At 37.8% G+C, this 25,879-nt stretch overlaps 1 protein-coding gene across 1 annotated transcript in view; it reads right to left on the bottom strand.

Annotated features, from left to right (window-relative positions):
* The window catches only part of LOC146321220 (uncharacterized), a 29,224-nt gene extending 3,345 nt beyond the window's left edge, over positions 1-25,879 (bottom strand). The window contains exons 1-7 of the mRNA XM_084725642.1: positions 25,500-25,879; positions 23,336-23,390; positions 18,567-18,643; positions 18,029-18,163; positions 17,288-17,437; positions 16,193-16,247; positions 15,737-15,920 (exon numbers count right to left, since the gene is read on the bottom strand). Of these exons, the coding sequence (XP_084581768.1) occupies positions 15,737-15,920; positions 16,193-16,247; positions 17,288-17,437; positions 18,029-18,163; positions 18,567-18,643; positions 23,336-23,390; positions 25,500-25,786 (943 nt within the window). The 5' untranslated portion in view covers positions 25,787-25,879. The remainder of the gene's footprint in view (positions 1-15,736; positions 15,921-16,192; positions 16,248-17,287; positions 17,438-18,028; positions 18,164-18,566; positions 18,644-23,335; positions 23,391-25,499) is intronic.

The following is a 25,879-nucleotide window of genomic DNA, read 5'->3' as shown; positions in this document are numbered from 1 at the left end:
TAGATCTAATAGGATAAGTATAGACTGTATAGTAATTACACCCACTGCACTGTAGGCTACGACGTAAGTGACATAAGAAAACATAAGAAAACGTCATCGGTAAAGCTGCAACAATAATTAATTGATTATTAATCAAGTTTTAAATTACTGGCCAACTTTGAGTCTTTTTTTTTTTTTAAGAAAAAAAGTAAAAATTCTCTGATTCCTGCTTCTTAAATGTGAATATTTTCTGCTCTCTTTGCTCCTTTATGATAATAAACTGAATATCTTTGGGTTGTGGGCAAAAGAAGACCTTAATCTTGTGGTTTCACCATCACCATTTCTGACATTTCACACACCAAACAACTAATTGATTAATCAAGAAAATAACTGACAAAATTAATTGATAATGATTATCCATCTGCACTGCTGTATTAAAATCAATCAATCAATATCTCTTGCAATAGTGGCATGTATGCATATGGAAAAAACACAAAGAAGAGGATGAGGAGGAGAATGTGCATCTGGATGTGGTGATGGAAAGTTAGGACAGTAACTTGACACTGAGACTTTGAGGTAAGTATGTTATAAAAGCATACATAGATGTACTGTACATAGATGTACTGTACATTTGTGCATTCCAACTGTTTGGTAAGTAGAGTAGACCAGGCCGTCACTGGACGACCATAACAACAGCTGTTTTTGAACCTCTCTCTCAGGGGGACGTCAGATCAACGTTTTGGAGTGACAACCAAAGATATCGTCACGTTTTTTTTTTTTCATGTTAGTCATTTTTCATGTGGGACAGCCCAAAATTGTGCAGCGTATACCTGGGTTAGGACAAACTAAATGAAGTGATTCATTGGTCACAAGAAAAAAACATGTCTTGCACAGTTTGCCAGAGGAAACACCTGCCTTCATTTACAGGTCTAAGCAACTGTGATACTGTGGTTCTCTGTGCTTAAATGAAGACATCACACCACAACTCCGTACTCAGCAACACACTCATTTCCACTGAAGCAATCAGCTCTGCAAGGCAGGTTTGTTGGAGTTCAAAATTAATATGAGGCATTTTTAGTTTTCATGTGAGCATGTGCATCAAAGGCCTCAGAGTAATTAACCCAAAACATCATAAGAGGAATACAACTATACGCTCTGATAAACAACATAATTACACACTTGTTTTGAAACACTGGATGAGACTGAAATTTCCAATCAGAAAATAAGCGGCAAAAGAGACGGGGTAAAGAAAAAAAAAAAAAAAAAGAACAGACCAGTGTAATTAATGTCTTTAATATTAGTTTCCCTTTCTACACATCCCAGTTAAAGAAGAAAAATGACTCGGGTAGAGATTAGAAGAGTTTATGGAGACATTTAATGCATTTCAAATGCAAAACTGATTGAAGTTTAGCTATGGTGGGAGATGAAACGTTATGGTAATAATAAAGGACCTCTTTAAGAATATTTTATGGAAATCGCCCGCATTCATTAACAGCGAGGGCCGAACGATCGAGTGTAAGCAGTAAGCAGTGGATGAGCCGCTGCGACTCCAAACATCTTAACGTGATTTAAGGATGAGGCACGGGCTCATGAAAATGCTAAATCAAATTAAACACAATATTTAGAATCTCCCCCTTCTTGCTCTTCATTAAATCCAGTAGATTTGTGTTCTGGCATTGCAAATGGCTAGACAGTTCTGTGTGTTTGCAAGTGTGTATAGATGTGAGTATGTGCCCGTCTGTCTCTGTCTCTTCTTTCTTTCATAATCTGGCAAAAACACACACACACATACATGTACGCATCCCTTCTTTCACTTATGCACTGTTGGCACACAAACCCAGACAGAGCACACCCACATTTCAGGAGTAATGCTATATCTCATCCATCAGTGTGAGGTAAAACAAGGATGCGAGTGTAAGTGGGTATAATTACTCACATAAATGGCTCTCGCTGCCATTCTTATGAAAGGTAAAGTTATAAATGACTGTTATTCCAGAGAAATGTAATAAAACACAACTGAAGATGAAGTGATAGCAGGTAGTAAGTACAACAACCTCCCACTCCTCAACAAGTAAACACCACATTCAGTGAATTCTGCGTCACTGCTGCAGGATTTTAGTTTTAGGGGACTGCTTTGTGAAACCAGAAAAAACAGGACTTTTATGAGCTCAGCTACATACATTGTTCAGCATCGCTTTGATCTGTGTTTCCATTTGATGTGCTCATCCAATTCTAGTGACCTTAACACACTGGCAAGAATCCAGTGTGTGGTTTACACCAGGTAACATGATGTAAATACTATTCTATGAAATATGTATGGATTACATTAATCAACTTAATTAATAATGTATCAGAGCAGAAACAACCCCCTGTAGTTCCTGTGCTCAGATGAACCCTGAACCTAAAGGAGAAATAGGTAAAATGAACTAAACTTGTCAACAGAGTATGAAGACACAGCAATTTTAACAACACAGCCTCATACATAAATGACAGAAAAGAATAATTGTCAGTTACTCCCAAAATAACAAATATTACCAGTGGTGAGTTCCAGCAGCAACAGCCTTAACAACAAGACCTTAACAACATTACATTTACGCAACATAACTGTTCATAAGTCACGTGACATTATACATGGTTTACATTGTAAAATGGTATAATAGTTTTGCTAGGTTTACGCACAAAAACTACTTGGTTAGGTTCAAGGCGCGTCGAGATATGATAGTAACTCAGTGTGGCATCCAAGTCCCCAGTCTGCGGCCCAACAACCCCGGGGTAGTTGTCTTGCTGGGTTTTGCTCCTGGCACGACTCTAGCAATAGGACCACTTTATTTGTTTGGAGCATGAATTCTACAGGTGGCCAGTTCTTACATACAGCATTGCACCATTAATTCAAATCTCAGCACAGTGTAAATAAACTGGTATATCTTCCTATTCCTGGGATTGCTGCCAGTCCTCTTTTGTTTACAGAAGTAGTAGGATGAGTTTAACTCAGCAGGGAGTTGGGTGAATAAAGCTTTTCCTTTGTTGGACAGAATGAAAGAGCTACTTTGTATATTATATCGCTGTAACTTTTCATGAAAAACCTCTACTTCTAATAGCAGAAATGAGAGCATGTTGATGTGCATTACATCAGTGTTTTCTTCAGTCCTCCACTGCAGAGTTGGAGTGGTCTAACAGAGACTTGCAGGGTCTAATATCATGTTTAAAAGCTTTTCCACTCCTCCAGGAAGCATTTCTGAATAAAACCCATACAGTGCAGTGCAATCAAGTTCTTGACTCCACAGGAAATCTGCGGCAGACCAGGGCATGAATACATTTTTTTCATTGGAAATGGAACCATGAATAGGTTTATTGAGGATGTATGTTGCTTTTAACAGCCGTGAAGTCACTGTGCTGGAGAGACCTGCTGTTTTTAATGTTGTGCAAATAATTTATTCCAGTTTCTCTGGAAGCTTTTATGTCACTTTTCTAGGATTAGAAGATGTCCTCAGTGCTTTGACACCTCTGGGTAAACCTTCTGAACTGAACAAAGCTTTTGAGACACTACTATAAAATCTACAACTCTTATAATTTCAACTGAGTACTAAACATCTGAAAAACAAAAGATCAAATAAAGGAAAACAATTGGTCTTTGCCACTTTTGTGTTTATTCCATTTATTGCGCTGCTTGATTAGAAAATCATTAGAAGAACATCCGGCATTTACTATGCAAACTTGTATTGACCACCCACCAGCAGGTTAATAGCAGTTGGTTGTTTAGTCCTTGAAATGAAAGGACGCTAAAGAAAATCAAGCCTCTGTCAACACAACGTAATGGGACACACTTTTCTTACAAGCATTAAGTGTTCTTGGATATGCTTTGAATCCCATGGTCACCAGTAGGGCAGACTGGGGACGGTTGCAACACTTTTTCCATTTCAATAATTGCATTTTTGTACTGCAAGAAGTCAGATGTTGCAACTGACCCCTGGGGACAGTTGCAACATATTAAAAATACATTCAATTTCAACTTTTGTTTTTTGTATCAATGGAAATATGCATTGTCTTACAATATTATGGTATTAGTTATTAATTAAGTAATATTTTTCAACAGTTATTGTTTATGTATAGAACATAGGCCTACCTTGAGTCAGTGTGCAGATGTTACAGATGCTATTCTATATTTCAGTGTGAGACAGGAAAAGTGAAAAATTGCAATGCAACAAACTTTTATTAAACATATGCATTTGTATTTGGGTGAACTTAACTGTAAAAATACTGTCGAGTGGTCTGGAAACACTGATCCTGACACATGCTAAACATGTCACGTTGAAGTCATCAGTTTTGTTTTGATTCATTCATAAAAATGGTTAGGACATTATGAACAAAAAAGTACTTTGATAGCTCCAATTTTTTGTCAATAATAGCAGTAGCAGATGTTGAATCTTCCTGGTGGGGAGAGGGTATAACTTGCAGTATGATCATCATCACTCTAGCATGTTTCTTATCACAGAAATACGACTTGTTGCAGCAGTTCCCTGTTACAACCATCACCAGTCTACCCTACTACTTTCCTCTTTGTTTACGTTGCAGAGCAGAATCTTTATTCTTTCAAAGCCACTTCTGAAAAATCAATCCCTAAATGGGAGAGGTTGTAGTTCTAAATAAATACAAATCACTATTTTAACACGCTGCATATTTATGCTTATAAACCAACGTATGGAAAAATCGTTGACACGGCCTCCACAAGCCAATTCCACTCTCAGCAGATTAGCTCTGCAGTGTTAAATAAACACTCAAGTCTTGACATACTACTTAATGTACCTAAATCACTCCATGCAACACTCTCTGTATATCACCACACTGTACTGTATATTACTTATTTACACCCAGCTGATTTAACCCACTCAGCACATGGCTGAGTTATGGTGGGGTGTAAAACAACATGGGTAGTAACTCTGAATGGTAATTATGAAATGTTGCCACTCAGCAAGTGTGCTCCAGTCACTGACCGGGGTCTTGTTAAAACATTTAATGACAGTATAGGCGGCCACCATGAGAAACACCCCGCTAGTAGCACTGAGTTTATAGTGATGTGACACACAGAAAAACAATCCAGCTGCTTTGTGTAAAATGTGATGACTTGACATTGTGCTTGTTCATCTGTTTCTCTCCCCCATGCATGCATACATACAATGTATTTTCATGTAATTCATAGGTTTATAAGGTGTCTAAAGTGAAGGTATCAAGAGAATTATTAATTTGCAAACATAACACAGTCAACAGTCTGCCACGTCAATCACAGCTAAGCTCATCCAACTTATTGTATTAGTGCTCTGGAAAAGCTAAATATGTGACTCAACATCAAATTAACGTGCAATTGAGTTTACTTGTCACAAGAAGCACTACATGGACTGTAAAAACAGCTGTAGCATGTTTTTTAAAAGCTTTTTTAATGACAGATGCTAGTGAGTTGCATTTTGGAAAGTTTAGGTTCCAGTCATTTTGGACATTGACCCTTTACAGGGATGAGAAATCATGATGTTGGCCTCTGTTGCTGACCTTTCTTTTTTAAAAGACCAGTAAGTAGGATTTAGTGGCAATCTATAAGTGAGCTTGCATATTACAAATACCTCCCCTCGCCTTCCCCTTCCATAAAAATCTAAAAAAAAAAAAAAAAATGCGAAAGATTGCATCTAGAGCTAGTGTTTGGTTTTCCTGTTCAGGGCTACTGTAGAAATACAGCAGTGCAACATGCCAACCTCTGTGTAAGAGGACCTGCACACTCTGATAGAAACGGCTCATTCTAAGTTAATGAAAAAACAACAATTGTTATTTTCAGGTTATTATACACTAATGAAAACATGCTTGTGAATATTATATTCCATCACTGCTTTATTCTGGCAATAAATCCAAATAAATCTTACACAGCGGACCTTTCAATCAGTCTCTTGCGAGTCTCTCAACTTTATGGAAGCGCTATGCTAAATTGCCAGAGTGTCCCTTTAAAAGCTTTCAGTCTATGATCCTTATGAAAAGCATAACATCTTTGATCCTCTACAAACAGATACACAGTTCTTTTAGCAGGATTTATACAGCAGCAATGCCCACTGTGTCACACTCATTTTATAAAGTATTTCTAGTGGGTTACATCCTTTGCACTGAGGTTTGTTTTGAAGATGCATCTGAAAAAATTAATACCATACATTATCTCTATCGTATTTTTTCAGTAGTGGAGAAAATGCCTCTTATCTCCAGTAGTGTGCAGCCCAGTGCTTAGATAGCTTTGACATTAAATCAGAGGAAACCTCTGCTTAACAATGTTGCATTCAGACAGGCAGAGTAATATTTATAAAGGTCATGGCTTCAGTTAAATATTTCAATAATTAACGGAATGTATTCTCTCTCATTTTTCTCACAGTTGCTTGAAATGTTACCATCGAGCGTCTTCATGGTATGAAGGTTTTATTTTAAGTGTCTTCATCCAATCAGACTAATTAAGATTAGATTTTTTAAACCCTTTCTTAACACAAAAAACTATATGCTTTAAAAGAAAGTTATGTACAATATTCAATGTTTTTTAATTTTAATAACTTAACTGCATTCAGTATGGGTTGTTTATTTGATTATGGAATTGTAGAAATCACAGCACAAATAATGAGGGGCACTAAAATGGAAATAGAATACAATATTTATGTCTTTCATTCAATTACTATTCAAGAGGTGGTTGGAAGTGAAGTTGTATCAGGAGAAGCAGACACAGCGGTGGACCAGCACTGTGATCTGCGAGGTAAAATGACTGATACCTCTTATGGAGTTTGGTTGGTTTGGAGAGAGCAATATTTAGCTTATTTAACAGTGGCTCCCTGTCAGAAAAGGCTGACAGCAAAGTAAATTGGTGAAAATATTGTAAATACATGTACAATTCAACTTATGGATTTTTTTTAGATAGACCTTTTCTAAATGTCTAAAATACCATGTGTTGCTGAGCCTGCCAACAGCAGTACTTAGCTTCTGTGCTTGTACCCTCTCCTTTTCCTAACTAGGGGTGTGCCAACAGGCATCTAAACTGTAGGTAATATACTAATTATCGATAAGTACCTCACACAACCCTACATCAAATAATCAGAACTATCCCTTTAACACAAGCAGAGCCCTCTATAGAAATAATTATTCTTCTCATTTATCATCTGTATGTGCTGATGTGACTTATACTTTTTGCAATATGTGTTCATGTTCTCTCTGCACCATAAACTGCATTATTTGGACTTAAACTGGTAAATGACAGAAATATCCAACATGGGAAAACATATGTGCGCCCGCATTATAACTGACAGCGATGAACACAAAACACTTTGCTCTGGCAGCACAGCAACTTCAGATGGCCTCCTAAGCCCGTCTCCAACACATGATGTAAACTTCAGATCTTCACAAATGTCAGTTATCTACTCGTGCCATTTAGGTTGAATGTCAAATCTGTTTCAGTGTCTCGGGCTGATACGAACCCTGCAGATGGTGATGTTCCTATCACAACTACTCCAGATGTGCGTCTACCAGCTCAAGTGCAAAAAAAATACTAAAATGCATAAAGTAGGCTAGATTAGAAGTGACAGAAATGAAGAAAATTTGTGTCATCGAAAGTGTCACGGATCACCGTAACCCTATACTTTACATGTCACAGCCGGCACTGTTGTATGTCACAGCTGAAACACTTGTTAACAGATTAATGTGGCAGATTAGTACAGCTACCCTGCTCTTTAATCCAGTAATCCTGCATCAAAGGGTCATGAAGAACCTTTTTCTGCTGGAGTGAAAAGGGAGAGATGAAAGGAGAGGAAGAATGAAGGAAGGATCGGCCGTCTTGTCTGAAATGTGACATACGCGCGTGCGCATGGATGTTCATAAAAACAGAAACGCACACTACACACATTTTTAACACAGCGCTCACAGACCACACTTTCTAAGAACTTGTTGAGGAGAAAAGAACTTTCACTAAATGTTGACATCTCACATCCTTTGCTGCTGAGCCTCTTTTTTTGACATAGGCACACGGTTTTAAGACACTATGCCTCTTTGTGTGAATGTCTTCTGCTTCCCAACACTGTTTTGAACCCTATTCCACTCTGACAGGAATTATAGATACATATGCAAACACGACTAATTCCCCAAGGCAGCATCACATTTTATGACACCAGAAGCAGAAGGTTGATCTGGCTGGATGGCTTGTACATGTGCAGAGGCACGCATAAACACACAGACACCCACACATAGCAGAGAAATGCTCACATATGCAGCGGTATTCATTTCTCTTGTATTCAACTTGCAAATAATACCAGGAATGTTTTCATTTTCATTTTTTGAAAAGGCCTTTTTCTGAAAAATACATCAACTTCCTTGACTTCAAATAAAATCAATGGAAATAAAAGGAATGGACATAATGTGGACCCATCCTGTAGCGTATATTGAATTGACTCTTGCTACATTCAAAAGATGGAGTGTATATGAAAAGGAGGCAGGCTACTTGGAACATAACATTTGTTGTAAAGTGGAGTCCTTGAGGTTTTAATGTTTGCACTGGCAGAACCACTGTATTACTGGACCTGGATTTTTTGAAAATCACCATTTCCAAACTTTAAGTTGTAAAATAAAATGCAAGATGAATCTTACTGAGGTACTGATACTGCACAAAACTACTTTGCAGATAAACAATGAGTAGATTTACAATGGCACAGCTGGTAAGCTTGCTAGTCTTGTTATTAAACATGCTGTCACATTATATTTACCATACACATTATTATTGACTTTGAACCTGGCTTGCATAATGTTAGCTTTCTGCACCAATGGCCAGCTAGAGTTAAGCCTGGATCATACTCCCAAACTGACGTGAACACGGACAGCTGTGGGCACCACAGGCCCAAAGTAGATAACAGTTTCCTGCTTTATGCTTAAAACTAGTAAATTTGGAGCTAACACCTTAATACAATAAAGTCTCTGGTTTTTGTTTGATATTTAGTATAAGCAAAAAATAACTGTGTTGTCTAGAAGGGAACCTGTCATGTTTTATAACGTGACAACACTGTGGTTAAAAACCTAGGAAGATAAGGGAACAGAAAACAGGTTAGTTTTAGGGAAAGCTCATGGTTTGAGTTAAAATGATCACTTCAACAAGTTCTTTCACAGGTCTAGGGTTCCCTTCTAGACATGATCAAAATTTTATTGCACATTTCCTATCCGTTATAAGTGTAGTTACCGCACATTAGCTCAGAGGGCTAACTTGGCTTGTTCACTTTACTGTGTTAATGTTACTGTCATCCTGGAAGTCTGCCGACCCCTGGTAAAAAATCTTGTAGTTTAACAAAGCATTGCTTGACAGTCTTGACAGACACAGTTTTCTCTTTAATCTGTTATTTTTCTGCTTTATTGATGATACAGGTATCATCTATGACAGAAAAATACTCATAAGCATTGGAAAAGGAAGAGTTTATTTTGGATTAAAGAGCAGCAGACCTTGAGACAATCAACGATGCACACAGCAACTTTCAAATATGCAGTCAGATCAGCTGGGTGCATCACTGTGGCCCGCACCAAGAGGAGTGGAGGTGAGCAGGGACAGATGTCCTGATAACCCAGTATGAACTTAAGACTTAAGGCTTAGATGAAATAGGACTCTGGCTGGCTAGGGAATGGGAAATCACACTGATGTGTCACATCTTACAGAGATCTGCTCCACAATGTCCAGATCAAGCTATTGCACTTGAAAGGCGGGCCGTGCTCTGAGCTGACAGGATGCATTACACAAGACTCCAGCAGGATGAGGGGAGGTGGACTAATCATGTTTTTACTTCGATTATGCTTTGTGCTCAATCACAGTCAAAGCTGATGGACAACATTTCCCAGATTTCAACTTTTTATATAAAAATGTGGACCATAGTATCATAACCAATTTGTTGCTGGGGCTGGGCATCATTTAAAGAAAATACAATAACAGTACCAATACCTGTACCCTTAAGGCAATAAAGATACCAATGGAGTACTTAAATCACTACCTTTTTTTGAAGGATCTTGAACTGCACACCATATAAACAGTCATTTATTCAGGTATCATTTGACTGGAGAAGTACTCGATACTACTCGGTACCGGGTTATTTCAACCGATACCGTAAGGGAATTGAGTACCGATACCTACTGTACTTGGTGTATATGTGTCTTTGTATATATGTAAATAAATGGTTTGGTTTGGTTTTGGTTTTAATGCTATTCTATTCAGATAAGTTAAATTATCTGCATATATGTTGTATTTGTGTGAAACGAACTACAACTCTCCTTTCATTGAACAATGCTGTATTGTTTAATGATAATAAATTGCCTTGATCTTTTAATACCTTAATACATGAAAGAAAAGGAAGGGATAGTCAAATATTCATCTTGAACAGCCAATGTGATCCGACTGAAAAAATTCTGAGTCATGTACAACCCTAATTTATGATTGCACTGGTTGCTGTTATATGTCAGTACTGTAGTTCTTGGTTGAATTCTAGAAGACTTAAAAAACACACACATCCAAAAACGATAAATACTGAGTGCTGGACAGAAAAACAAATACAAAAATACAAAAATAGGTCCACACACCAGAAACTGCTCCTTAAGGAGATTTAATCACCACATGTGACGTTTCGGGCACCTGAAACTATAAATTTTTTGTATCTTTGTATTTTTGTATCTTGCTTGAATTCTAAATATAATCTATAGAGGGGACTTCACTTATTTTGACAGATAGGCTACCAATCATGTTCAAAATAGACCTGACAAGGACACACACTCTGCAAATCAAAGTCCACAATGGTGTATCCTTCATTACTGCATGTACAGAGGCATATACAAAGCATGTAACCGTCCGCATAATATATAATCAGTCGACACACTTCTCTCTCTGTCAGCGGACCCCTTTCTCCTTCCCCTTCTGTTCTCTCTTTGCCTTTCCATACCTTCCTTCTTGAAGTACCAGGCCCTTTTGTTGATTTTCAGAGCAGCAATTTGGCCCCAGCAAGGGGCAGAGGCAAGTAAAATTCTGCTTTGATGACTCTAAATGGAGAGATTATCCAAATGAAAGGCAATTATCCGAACTCCACCCATCTCTCTACCCTTCACCATCTTCAGGCCTTTTTTATTCCACCCAGTGCTCATGATTCACCATCTCAGGCTATTCATCATTTTCACTACTTGATTCCACCTTTACTCCATTTTTTCTTCTCCTCCTTTCCTCATTATGTTCTCCTCCCTTCATCACGACAACCTTTTCTTTAACTTTCTCGTTTATCTTCCTTTCTCCTTACATCCCGTGTCCCCTCACCTGTCAAAACACATCCTTTCCTCCTTCTACTCTCTTTTATTCTTCTCCCTTTCCCCATTCCTGCCGCTTCTCTTTTTACTTCTTCTCTCCTCTCTTCTCCAGGGAGCCATTAACTTAACTGGTCACAAAGGCCCTGTATGAAAGAGAACGCTGATAAACATCCTATTTCTATTTTGAGGTTAGCAACAACTGTGTATTGGTTATATACAACCTGAACATGAATGTGTTTTTAAAAGCAAAAAACTTCAACCAATAATGCACACAATTTAAAAGAGCTTCCATAAAGTATAACTTTGTTGTGTGAAGCGTGCGACAGGCAATGTGTCTTGTTGGTTAAGTCTTTTAAGCCAAATGTCTTTGTTATAGTGAGTTCAAATTCATTCCATGACCTTTGCTGCATGAGTTGTCGCACTGCCTCCCCCTTGTCTTTGCTGTCACTCACCACTGTGTTCACTCTAATGAAGCAGAAAAGTCAGAGGCTTTACAATACACCAGGCAGAAACTGCTGGAGTTATCCTCAGTCTGGCTCCCAGCAGCTGATAGACAGTGAATAATGGGGACTGGCGTACACGCACACACACACATGGACACACACAAAACCTAACCTCCCTGTCACAACAGAGTCGGCGCAGAACAGAAGGAGAATCTCCTGTTACAGGGTCACACTGTCTCATTTGTCTTTTTTTTTTCTTCTTCTTCTACCTTTCAGTCCGTATATCTCTTCACCCCCCCCCCCCCTTCACAAATACATTTATAATGACATGACACCTTTATAATAATCTTTTGTTTTCATTCCAGTGTTCCAGCACACCAGAGATCTGAAGTGTGGGTTTCATGCTGTGTTCTTTCCACAGCCGCTGCCAGTCAGCCAACTTTTTGGCTGCGTTCCTTTTGGCACCAGGATGAGATGTGTTTACCTCATAACCAAGCCAGGGCAGGATTTCCCAACGGGAAAATAACACCTGTGTGCTGTTGTGAATCACTAAACCAAGGTGATATGAACACTGTGTTCTTACTGAGAGGCTAAACTGGACACAACACTAAACTTAGCTGTAAATAGAGTGTTTTCACGGCACGTCATCGATCTGAAGGGCGAGCATGTTGGAGGTAATGAATGTAAAGAAAACATCCAAATTTGCAACTGTTCCTTATTATCTGCTGCCTTCAAATGGGGTTGTGTGTTGTGTTCATGGAAAGAGTTTATATGAACACCCCCTTCTTGTGGTATTTACAAAATCGTGGAACTGACTGATTGACCTTTTTGGATTAATACCACTGCTGCATTAATATGTATGTTACATTTGTAGATATTTAAGATTGTGCTTATTTTAACTACTTTATATAATGTTGGCTACAAGCTCGTCAGTCATCATTATGTTTGTACTATTTGAGAATTTATGGTAAGTTATTTTATACAATTGTGTACATTGAGATATATATCAGTCCGGTTGGTGGAGGTACTTAATGTCAATAATGCAACAGAACTCACTACTTTTCCTGATTATGAATTATGAATTTTACTTCCCAGGCCATAATTTTGGGTTCCGTTTGAAGGCAGCAAATGTTACTCAAAATGGTCACTGCTGGCCAACCAAATATAAGCTTCTAATATAAGCTTGTATACTATTTTTTTACCATGTGTTTGTGTAGCATTCATCTTTGAAGATGTACACAACCATTGCCCCAAACAGACACAGGATAGATGAGGCAGCCACTTCGTGTTAAAAGCAAGTTTAGTTTCTTATAAACTGACTTCTTGAGTAAATTGGTTGAAGTGGGATGTTTTACTTGTTTATATGTTTATGACAGATTAGCATTTTGATCCAAAAAGGTACTACTAGTAACTAATAGTACTAGTTGACTATCTATATATTGACTAAAAGTCTCAAACATTTAAGTAAATCTCCAAAATGTAAAGATCAGTTGATCACCTATTCAGCTCATATGGATCTTCACCAGCTATTAACCTGAGTTTCTCAAATTATCACACCCTTTCCATCTGAACAAGTCCTTCTCTCTAAGTTTTAAGCAGCTTCCAGGTGTTTTCCTAAACTTTTCCATGGTTTAGATGTCCTAAAATCAGCTTAAATTGAATATTCAGCATTTAATCATTTTTGTTCGTTGCATCCCAGTACCTCCAACATGACCCTGCGTCCAGGTAACTGACTAAACCATGCCAGGTGCAAACACTACATGAGCAAAGAACTCATTTCACATTGGTAAGCGCTAAATCCATCACTTGTTTGCTTTTGAGAAGCTAAACGCCCAGGTAATACTTAAGTATTGATTTGCTTTGGGAGAGAAGATGAACAGAAGGACTAAATGTATCTATGGGAAACCTCAGCCGACTGTATTTTTTCAGCACCACGGACAGAGACAGACTCTAACTGCCACAGAGACTACATTACACTCACTACAGTCAGCTATTGAGCCAAACAAATAAGGAAAACAGTCATTCTTGTAAACATGACAGCATTTGAAAAAGACTTTATAGGTCAAACAGTGAAGGGTGAATGAGAATTTGATATGCTCTCTAAGCCATTCAAACGATCTTGTCTAATGCCTGATCTTGTTTTCCGAGCTGTCTGTCTGTTAATTCAATCTTTGGTCAATGTCACCCAAGGGGACCAATAATGCAACATGTTTTTCTCTGCCTGTAATGCGACATGCCATGCAATCTGATGTACGTAGGATTTTGAGGATGACATTACAGGTTTCAAATGCACATGTGCACACACGCAAACAAGGGCACATGCACACACACGCACACACACACATTCCTCATCCCTGTCTTTTGATGCAAAATGCCAGCTCCCCTGAACCACAGACACAATTCTCCACGCTCCTCTGGGCTTCTGCTGTCAACTCTCCTGCCAGATGAGGAAACAGGCAACATCTATCATGAGCCACAAGATGACGTAATGTGGTTCATACCGCAGTGGGCGTTATGATAAGGTCACAAGCAGTCTGCAGAACATCTAAATCCCTTTTACTGTAAAATTAGAAAGACATGCTCTCAGTTTCCTTCCCATTGTTATATACATTGTGTATACTATTCATAGAAAACATCTGTTTGTGCCTCAGAGCAACAAAGCATCTTTATGGTCAGAGGAGAACCAGCTGCCAATGGACACAACAGTAAAAACTAACTGGAGATACGGAGTTGCTGCAGGACTTAATAATATATTGATTATAAGCCAAGAAGATGACATAATGTGTTTCTTGCAAAAGTACTTAATGTCATCATGCTAGACCTACTTTCAATATCTCTTGCTATATTTTTGCAGAGCAACAGTGCCACTAAGTGGACATATAAGAATGTAGCAGGTTACATAAGATTTCAAAGGCCATGCATTACATCATATATCTGTACCTTTTATAATCCTGATTGTATAAACCACACATGCCACACATTATGTGCCACACGTTATGGTCATTATTTATGTAAGAAGACATTTCAGACATACAGACATTAAAAGGTCATGTAGCAGTCCGAGATAGAGACAGATAAGGTGACATTGTTGTGAGATGTGTCCACACTAACTATCATAATTGCAAAAGCACACACAACCACACATATATACATATACCCACCTGGATATTCACGTTATGATTCATAAACAGCCACACATATACACACAAACTCTCCCACTTTCAAAAGTGCATGTAGACAAATGAACAAATAATGGTGACTGTAATGTTTACAAGAATGTTGAGGAGAATATGTTACAGATAACCATGTTACTTTTTAACCCTTTTTTAACTTTGGCAGTCCTTGGCTGCTACTAGACACACATACAGTAGATTCAACTGGACAACACACAATTAACACATTGTTCCCTGCTAGAGACTCCAGTGTGCGTGTGATTTCTGTATACTGCTTGAAGATGGACAATATCAAACTTTTAAAATTTGATACAACACTTTTGGTCACAGTTTCACCAATAATGATCTTCTTTTAAAGGGGTATGCAATTTTTCCAAATAAAGACTTTTATCTTTTTTACACACAACACATACTGGATATTTTGTGGATCTGTTGGTTTTATATGTTTAATGAGGTCGCTCGTGTTGCTGTACAGGTGAAAAGTTGCACCACACTGCGTTAGCTTTCCTTTCTACCATCTCTTACAAGTTAGATGCAGAAGTGTCACGGTCCTTAATTGGCACAAATACTGGAAAAAATACTGAAAACATTTGAAAGTGATGCATCCACCAAATCAATGTATCCATCCTGCAAAATCGTTCCACCCATCCCTAACACTGCTGTTTTTTTTCCTCACTCCATCATTCATCAAATCTCTTATATTGAAAAAAAAAACAGAGTACTATCTCCTGCCTCCTGTTCTTTATATATGTGCGGCTGGATACCAAAAGCCATGCTGTGCAGTCAGGCCTGTTGGAATTAGCAGGTTTGTTTTGACATTACCATTGTCAGAGACGCCGAGGGTCATGCTTTGTCCACTCCTCTTCTTCCTGAGGGAGATGAGTCTGGCCTGAGAGATCTCTCTGACAATGGACGACAGGTGCTCCTTGTTGCTGCCATTATGGCTCGGCGGAGAGGCCTTTGAATCTCCATCTCCACTATCGCTGCTTCGGACCAAAGGCTTACCCTGGAGGAAACAGAAATCTAGCTAAGTTAAGTGATAAACTTCTGGAAAACGAGTAACAGTATTTTTTTTTTCTTTTTTTAACAGTAAAAGTATATTTATTAACAAATTGCTGCTTCTCTGGATCTTCCATCCATCTAACCATCTCTCATTAAATCAAATCTAATAATACAGAAAATCTAAAACTTTCATACTTTCATATTTCCAATTTTGGGATACTAAAACAAAACAAAGTCATGTAAGTAATTTATGTGAAAGGCACATGCAGTTCTTACATTTCCATTTTGCTTGGAGAATCTGTAAATAGGTGGTAGAGAGTAAGCTTTCATTCTGTAAATAAAGCAGACAAAACCAATTTTATTAACATAAATACATGATGTCAATTTCTACCCTTACAACACCAACAAAAGTAGTTCATGTGAAAATGAAAATGTGGAGGTTTAAACACTGATATTTGACTAATCAGTAGCATCAGTTCCAATTTACCAAATACCTAATACAATATGCAAAAATCTAGTAATCTAGTAATAGTGGTAAATAGTAGCAAGATTTTAAATTAAAAACCTACATCACTTTATGGATGTGCATGTTATCATCATCTTTTAAATACTACAGTTGGACAGGCACCACCAGGCAGTAAATTAGACATCTTTAAAACAATATTTGGTGCTGAGGGACACAGGTTTCAGGAGACTTAAAAGCAGATATTAACCCTGGAGGAGTAATTAGTTTCCACACTGGAACACATACAAACATAAACTGAACGGTCTCCAATAACATGCCTGGTAGCCATAGGATCCCATTTTTACATTAACACAACACGTCATGAAAGACTAGGACACTAAAATTGGTCAGTGTTGTTTATATAAAATGAATAACTTAAGACACCAGCTTGATGTAAACTAACTGTTTAAGGAGCTTAGTGAATATATATGAACATAAGCATTATATTCCAAACATATATTAGTCTGCACAGCTTCAAGGGTTTCATATCTGTGTTGTAGGACAGATAGCACAACTAGAGAGGAGATAAGAAATTCAAAAGCTATAAAGGCTTTATTTTGCACTTGGTCGTGCTACTATAAATGCAGGACAAATAAATAAAACACCAAACAATCTCCTACTAAATAAAACCTTTCTGAATATATCGAAAAGTTAAATTCAAATATGTTGTAAACGTGAGTTTAAATTTAAATTTTGTACTTTTGTGAAGGTAAATGACACAAAATTGGAGATTTTTGGTATTTTTGTGAAGGTAAATAATATAAAATTGCAGATTAATTACTAGCCTTACAATTGCATTCTCTATCAAGTAGTCAGTTTTTAGACAACACGTTGCTCTAGTATATTTTCTATAGTGCCATGCTCACCCGTTGACCCTCCTTGTTCCTCTGGGTCTGGTGAAAAGTATGTCACTGTAGGCCAGCTTTTTAAACTTTTCTCTTCCCACAGCCACATAAAGCTGACCGCTCTCCAGTTGAGTCCCATCAGTCATCTGGTGGCCGTCATAGGTGTAGAGACTAGAAAACAGACACAAGGTGAAAAGCCCCACAGTTTCCATCATGTCTTTGTACCAGTATGTCAAAACAAGCCGCACTTAGGTTGCAAGGTATCCTCCCGTAATTATCATGTGGCCATTTATTGAGATAGTTCAAACATTAACAAGCACATGCTGTCCTTGCGTGTTGTATCTATTTATATACTACATAAGCAAATATATTCAAAAATGTCCATTTTAACATAAGTAATATGAAGCAGTTTGGAGAAAAACTTTCTTTTTTTTTTTCATTTTTATGCAAATGCATGCAGCAAGGTGGATCTGTTATACCACAGAGGGGTTCTCTGTGGAACCTCATAAAGGGGGTTCTGGGTAAAACTTCACACATCTTCCACAGATGGAGTGGAACCTTTATAAGGAACCAAAAAGGGTTCTCCTATGGGGACAAGCCAAACAACTCTTTATTTATTTATTTATTTTATTTTATTTTTTGGTTAGAATTAGCACCTTTATTTCCAAGAGTGAAAGAACATTTGAACAGAAATTATATCCTCATATTGGGAAAAAATACAGTCCATGTTGTGTCTATGTGTCAGCATTTCTTAAAATATACCTTCGAACGCCCCCGAAGACTCTCATACCCATCTTCTCTGTGATCATCTCTAGTATTTTCTCAAACTGGCCAAGCATCTTCTGGTGGATCAACAGCCTCATGGCAGGGTCCAAGACATTGCCATTTGCAACCACACTAAGTAAAGAAAATACACACGGTTAATGCAAACACTCTGACTCACGCTGACACAGACTGCTTTCCTTTGCCAGGTATACCCCTCTGAGTTCAGTGAAACCAAGGGTATCCCTTAAAGTACAAGTGTATCCAATCAGCAGTCTATGACGTTGTCTGCCACACAGTCAAAATCAACAGTGAGGGTATATTTATAATATTTAAATTTTTTAAAAAAAAATGACATCTTGAACAACTTAAAGTACTTCTGCATTCCTTCTCTAATAAAATAAAATAAAAGAAGCCATGACCTAAGCATGTGTAAGAAATTTCAAAATAAAAGTAATGCAGCAGACAGTAGCAGTCATTTTTTAAAATAATAATAATAATAATAATGATGATGAAAAATGATGGAAATTTAACCTACAATATTGTACAGGGCTCCTTGATGGGTTTGAGGAATCTAGCTGACACAATGATTCGATTCGATGGCAGTGGTTTGGCCTGAAAAGGAGGGATGAAAAGGGTAAAATATGAATGCATCAGTGCATGTCAAACATATATCAGACACTGGAAAGTACATGAAATTTCACTCTAAGTGACATGCTTTGTCAGCTTGAAAGCTTGTTAGCAGACCAGTGTGTCCAGTTGGGATTTAAGGACAGCTCTTGTTTCCCAGCGGAGACTCAGAAAAACAGACTTGTGTGAACTTTAGGGACTTTTGCTGTGGGGACTGATGCTAACACTGGAGTCCATTTGGTAAGGACAGCATAAAAGCTAACTCCAGCTCCTAAAAATAACCATCAGGGCAGTCAACAGGTTAGGGTTAGGGTTATACTGTACATCCTCTGAAGCCAGAACTGCTTGGAGAATCAGAGCCATCAAGAGCATCAACAGTTTGATGCAGTGTAATGTAATTGTTGTAGTTGTTGTTCTACTAAAAAAATGAATAAAATCTACTTTGTAAATTGCATTCATACTTTTTTCTTCTTTTGTTGTGAGAAATTTCAGTACACTGTGATAAAAAAACAAGATTGTGAGACATCCCCTACTACTCCCAAGGCAAAGAGAAAGCGCTATTGTGCACCCTAAAAGAATCTCTCATCTCTGTGACAGTAAAAGGATGAGCCCTCGGTAATCCTTTGAGGTTGTGAAGTTGCAAAGACTCAGCACTGCAGGTCCTGTCCCATAACACCTGGTAACCCACTGTTATTCTAAGACTAAGATTTGGATCCTGTGTGAGAGAGAAAGCAAGATAAAGGAGGAGGTATATTAAAAGTCTTCTAGGGTTTATGAGTGCACCCTGGCAACAAAGGTGTGCAGGCCAGAAGTAGAATTAAAAAACTTGCTTTATAAAACAAGGTGTGAGACATATTCAGAGGTATAGCAGTAACATGGCATGAGGGCAGGACACTATATACTATAGAAAGGGCCTTATAACACAGACAGTCATTTAACATTAAAATGCATTTTGATTCATGTGTGCTAAAATAATCCAATTTCCCAAAAATACAGCTTGTTAAAAGCATGCAATTGCACTTCCATTTTAACCTTTACTCTTTTCTGTGTACCATACAAACCACAGAGACGACTATACACACACAGCTAGTAACCAATACAAGGCAGGAACAAATAGAAACAAGCAAAGCGAGGCACAGATCAGTCACTGGGGAGCTATTAGAAGTGCTTGATTTGTTTTTCTATTGACAATATCAGTACATGACATTTAATTGTACAGCAGGAAAAAATCCCCTCAGTTCATTGTAGAGCAATTGCACATACTGAGTTTGGCAAACAACATCACTTTGCACTGTTAATGCTGAGTTTATACAGATTTCGTCATCAAGGTGATGAGACCTAAAGCAAAGCAGGCACTTTTATCAGGAAACCAAAACCAAGGAAATTCCAGGTACTTTCAATGCAGATCACACACTTGACCTCATCTCACACACTTTATTCCATCTTGAGTGTGCAGAAATATGATGCAACTAAATAAATGAGATAACAGTAATAAAGAAATAAAGAAATAAAGTCTGGTAAAGAAATAAAGTCTGTGCTAAATCATGAAGCAAGTATTTTGCGCATAACTGGTGGTGGAGATCAGTATGACCAGTTTTTCTCTCAATTAATCACTGCATTGATATACTAACATCACTGTTTACTGAAAACAGCAGGTTTGAGCACTGCTTGCAACAAATGTAACAACAATCTAAGCATTTTAGTAATGTTTTCAATTAAATATATGTATAATATGTATATGAATATTTATAATGCATTATAAAATCATTCAACAGGCATTATAATGCATCTATAAAGCTTCATAAAACTCTTTGGCCAGTGTGTTTGATGTGATGGTGCCATTGTGTCTTACAGTTTACTTGCAGCCAGAAAAAATGCTCTTCACAAGTCCTCATTATTGCAGTGTCGTCAATTCCCTTCAAGCTCACAAAGTCACTCTATAGTGTAGTATTGATGTTTATGAGATATGATTCCCTTTTAGAAAGTTAGAATTTATAAAACATTAGCACAGTTCTACGTGTCTTTATAAGTGGGTAAAGTTATGGTAGTTATAATATGCAGTGTTACCCATGACTCAGATTCTTCTTTAAACAGCACTGTCACTTTGACACGAAGTATAAAGCATTATTAATGCTGTTCTTATAATGCATTATGCCCCTCACTTATATACCTTAAAAATGTGTTTTAAGCTGCCATGAATAATTGTAAACATTTCTGAAGACTTGTGAGTGCGTATGACTGATTTGTTTCTGAGGAGCAGAGGCATCTTGCATAGCAGTCTGCCATTAAGGTACAAATGTGTGTGTGAAGGGTGAACATAATGTCTTGTAAAGCGCTTTCAGTGGTTGGAAGATTAGAAAAGCGCTATATAAATGCAGTCCTTTTACCCTTTACCTTATAAATGCATTATAATGTCTGTACCTACAATATCTTATAAACATGACCACCACAGAAAGTGTTGTCAGCATTTCTTTATAGCAGGGATTATTGTCAGAAAGTGGATCCTGAGCTGTGGTCAACATAAGTCCGACACTGGCTGGTACATCTGTGTCAGTAACCTTAGACTTTCCTAATGCTCCAGAATCAATAAGGGCAAGAAACAACAAGAAACAAACTTGCCAACCATGCAGCCAGCAGAGAGTCCTCATCATTAATCGACAATCAGGCAGGTTAAGTAGGGTAGTGATGGGGAGGCTGGGTCCTTGTAAACTAAATTGGCTCTTTTTATGCTCGACACATAATCACAGCAGCAACAACAAGCCCTTGAGGTTATCTGTGATGAATACGCTTCTTGCTAGTGGGTGATAAGACAAAATCAAGAACACAAAGAGATTGATTCTCTTAGTGTGATTAACATGTTACAGTGGACAGGCAGGGCACAGACAATGCTTCTCAGGTTCTGGCCATGGAACAGAAGAGGACAAAGGAAAAAAATGGGCTGCACACTTGTAGTACAGAATATCCCAACAAAGACCTTATGAGGCCCATTGTTTTCTCTGACTAAAATTAGAACATCTACACTTTGCACCTGTTTTTGCTGTTTTATTGTTCCCATAAGACCATGAATGGCATCATCAATCATCATCAAGCGTTATCAAAAAATAAATAACTCTTGATTGGAAAGACGATCTGCAGTTGATGTTGAAAATAGATGAGCCTGTGTGCTGCCTGACTTAAAGCTGCTCTTGTTTTGGCTGTGACTTCATAGCTGGTGATTAAAGATGCATTGAAAGAAGGGATGATTATGATCAATAAATCAATAATTCATGGCCATGGAGACGACAACAAAGTGATTCTTCACCGAGAACAATAGAGAGGAATGCTCAACATTACACCTTGCTTAAATGATCTTTTTAACGCCTTTACTCTGTGGGAGGGGGCAGGAGTGTAGAGGTGATGTTCTTTAATCCTCATGTATCTTGCATTTAGTGGCCGTTTCAAATGTTGAAAAGTTGGATTGAGTCAGGATATTGTAACAGACACTCTGCCTCAAACACACAGGCGGTGAAGGGTTTCATTAATCTCTAAAAGGAAATCTCAAGTAATGCAATAAAATAAAAGCAACAATTATACAATTTGTATTTGGTTAAGACTATCATTCTCATTTGGTTAGCTAGAGCCTATACAGCTAAAAAAGAAAATCAATGAATCAGTGTTTTTGTGCTCAGCAGAGACTTAATACTGGATTGTTACACACATACTACCTGACCATTAACATGTTGTCCAGGCAACATTACATGAGTGAGTTCACAAGTGACAAACTGGTAAGTACATTCTAGGGATGTAATGATACCAAAAACTCAAGGTACAATAACACCACCATAAAAAGTCCATGATACGATATCTACTAAAATATTAAAAAACAAAGAAAAGGTGGGAAAAAATATGCCATTTATTAATATCAAATTTGATGCATATAGCTTTTTTGTTCATATAAAATTAGCTTTTCTTTAAACTTAAAGTGCATATGCCTTCCTTCTTTAATTAAAAAAAAAAAATAAAAGTAGCCACCCAGCATGTGCAAAACATAATTAAATGAAATCATTAAACATGCATTATCACTGTAAATACTGTCAAAGTAATTTTTTTCTATTTCAATTCAATATATTGTTACGTTCATTCTAGATAAAGTGTATTCCCACTGAATCAAGTGAGGCCACTCGTGCTCTTACTGTCAAATTAGAGGACTGGTAGTTCTCTTCTCTGGCAAGGCCATGTGATGATGCACCACACCCCAAGACTGATTGGATGATTCACAAGACTATGTAAATTATGTAAAGGTAACAGGTTTCATCTCTGCAGACTGTGTCTATATGATGCCAAAGATTATACAGATTGGGAATTCCAGACACAGCTATCATGATGTGGCATTGTAACATCACACTTGTTTTTCTTGTCTTTCCTCTCTATGTTTTTCTTATGTTTCTCTCATTTGACTAGGGAACACAGCTCCTAAAGACAGATTAATATTAGATCTGGATGAATTCATCTTTGACAAGTCAAATCTCACACATTTGAACACATTTGCTAGGCTGCACCACGCAGCTACAGCTACTGCTCTATCTTAATTAAGACATTGTATCAGTCAGGAACTCACCTTTCTTGACTGAACTGACGTGTGTTACTTTCTGACAAACTTAAGAAGGACTTGTTTACTTTAGCAGCACTTTCACCTACCTGCATTGGAAGAGTCTGCATCATTCTCTTCTTTCTTGAGCCAATCTGTTGGTAACTAAAGACAAAATATAAAGTGAGGACAGCCTGTTAATCATACACAGCACTTTTAACAGAAATGCTCTGTAACTCACAAAATATTCAATATTACTATATTTTAGTAAATAATAAACGTCCATTTGTCCATTTTAATGGCTTTTCACACTGTTATCCTTTGTCCTGGGCTAACAGTTAACTCTGGGATAATTTAGCACCCCTGTTTGCCCAGGGTTAAACTAATCCCGGGGTTAAATGTCTCTTGATACAATGACTGATAAAAATTCTTGAATGTTCTGGGGCTACTCTTTAACAGCCTTCAACCCTGTTTCACACTAGCACCTTTAAGCCCTGGATTTTGTTGATTTTCAGGTGATAACCCCTCAGACTGGGGGGGTAACCCTGCTCTGGAGTCAGGCCAGGCCTTAAGCTACTATTAGCTTATTGTATTGTGGAACTAACAGCCCCTTTAGCCTGTGGTAAAGTGCAGTGATGCAGCAACATCGGCCCACCATATCCAGCACTGGTTGAGTTCTAGTTAAAGTACCTCATATTAAATTAAAAGAGGAAGACGTGTGTTGCTCCTCACTAGGCAAAATAAGTACAAACATATTTACTGTGCATAAATGATCCTCTCCTGCATTCAAGCTGAGTTTCCACACAATTCCTCTGGCTATTGAAACAACAGTGCACTATATGCAATGAGAAGGGCAACAGGATGATGACCATTACATATTCTATTTTTATGCAACAGAGGATATACCCACATCTTTCTCTGGGAAAATACCTGTGTCAAGGAGCATGGTGATGGTGACAGTATATTCATGGCTGTAGAATACCCGCCAACTCAACTCCTTCACCACTACATTCTATGAATAACTTGCTGCACAAATCTCATTATCTGCAGTATAAGCCCACTTAAAAGTATTTTTAGGCCAGGGTACGGCACAGTTCTCTACAGTGCTGATGTCATCTACCTCATGCTGTGACTCAGCACTGGTGCAAAACTGTTGAGTCACATATACTCGCCTGATTTTGTAGACAATGTAGTCACATAGGGCTGGGCAATATGGCTTATAAATAATATCTTGATATTTTAAGGCTATTCCGCAATATATGATATATAACTCGATATACACAATTTCTCACTAGTGTTAGGTGATATAGATAAAATCAAATATCACTTAAAAAATATTGTTTAAATAATCATAAATTATGCAGCTCTAATAACCAAGTGTGCAAATGCAAATAACAGAGTAGCTATGACAGTCTGGTAAGCCTATAAAACTGTGAAAAAAAAAAAAAAAATGCATATGACGATATAACAATTCCAAAAATATAAGATGATGTGTAGTCTCATATTACTAGGTCCTGACCAATACCGGATTTTTGGGGCCAATGCCGATATTAAGGAGTTAAAATAAATATCCAATATTGATACGGAAGCCTATATTCTTCATACAGAATATAAAATAAATACATAAAGACACATTTTTTGCAATGATCCCTTAATAATTGTGGTTAGCAAACACCTGTGTCATAGATATATGATTGAGGCAGGATATTTTTAACAGTCTAACAATGTCCAAAATAACATCAGGGCACTGAAATAGTAAACTTCAACTAGTATTTTTAATAGTTATATACAAAAAAGCACAAATATATTAAACCTCAATTAAGAAAAAGCAACATGGAATGCTGTCTATAAAACTACCAATACAGACCGATACAGCTGTGACCGGCCAATATAAGGCCAATAATATCGGTCAATCTGTATATCAGTCAGGCTCTACATGATATTGACATAATATTGATATAATCACCCAGCCCTAACTGAACATCATCACCTGTTGACAGTGTCGGTCAGCAGGTATGATGCTCAGACCATCGGCTGATGGTCGAGTGTATTTCAGCTGAGATTTTAATTACTTACTGTTAACGGTAGGATAATTACAAATGATTTGCATGAGAATGGCTAGGATATTCAGATGGCGTTAACCCTGATCACCCACAATCATACACCGCTATTTACGCACATATTCGCATTGATGCAGTCTATATTCTTAGTCAATGTGAGAAACCCCTTTGAAAGTAATAATTATTATTATGCTAAACATTAGTTCAGTCTTACTCGAGTTTTTTGAATCTCTCCCTCCCGGCAGCGACATACTGCTCCCCGCTCTGCAGGCTCTCCAGACAGTCCACCTTGTGGCCTCCTCTCGGCGTGTAGATGTTCCTCACAGCTCCAAACGGGGCTTGTATCCCGCCGGTCACCTCTCTTAGCAAAGTCTCAAAGTTGGACACCCGCTTTTGGTTTATCACAATCCGGCGAGCCTCGAAGTATGGATCGCCATTCCGGAACATGAAAATGTTCTTGACTACGGGCTGTGACAGAAAGTTTGGCTTCTCTGAGCTCATCGTTGTGCGTAAAAGCAGGCTGGCGCGCGGCGGAGATAGATCTTTTATAATAAACTTGCAACAGGTTGATCCCAACTGCGAGGGAAAAGCTTG

The sequence above is a fragment of the Lutjanus erythropterus genome, chromosome 9 (assembly GCF_056507025.1).
Source record: "Lutjanus erythropterus isolate fLutEry1 chromosome 9, fLutEry1.hap2, whole genome shotgun sequence".
Classification (NCBI taxonomy): domain Eukaryota; kingdom Metazoa; phylum Chordata; class Actinopteri; order Lutjaniformes; family Lutjanidae; genus Lutjanus; species Lutjanus erythropterus.
The sequence above is the reverse complement of the archived record's forward strand: the minus strand, read 5'-3'. Positions and strand labels throughout refer to the sequence as shown.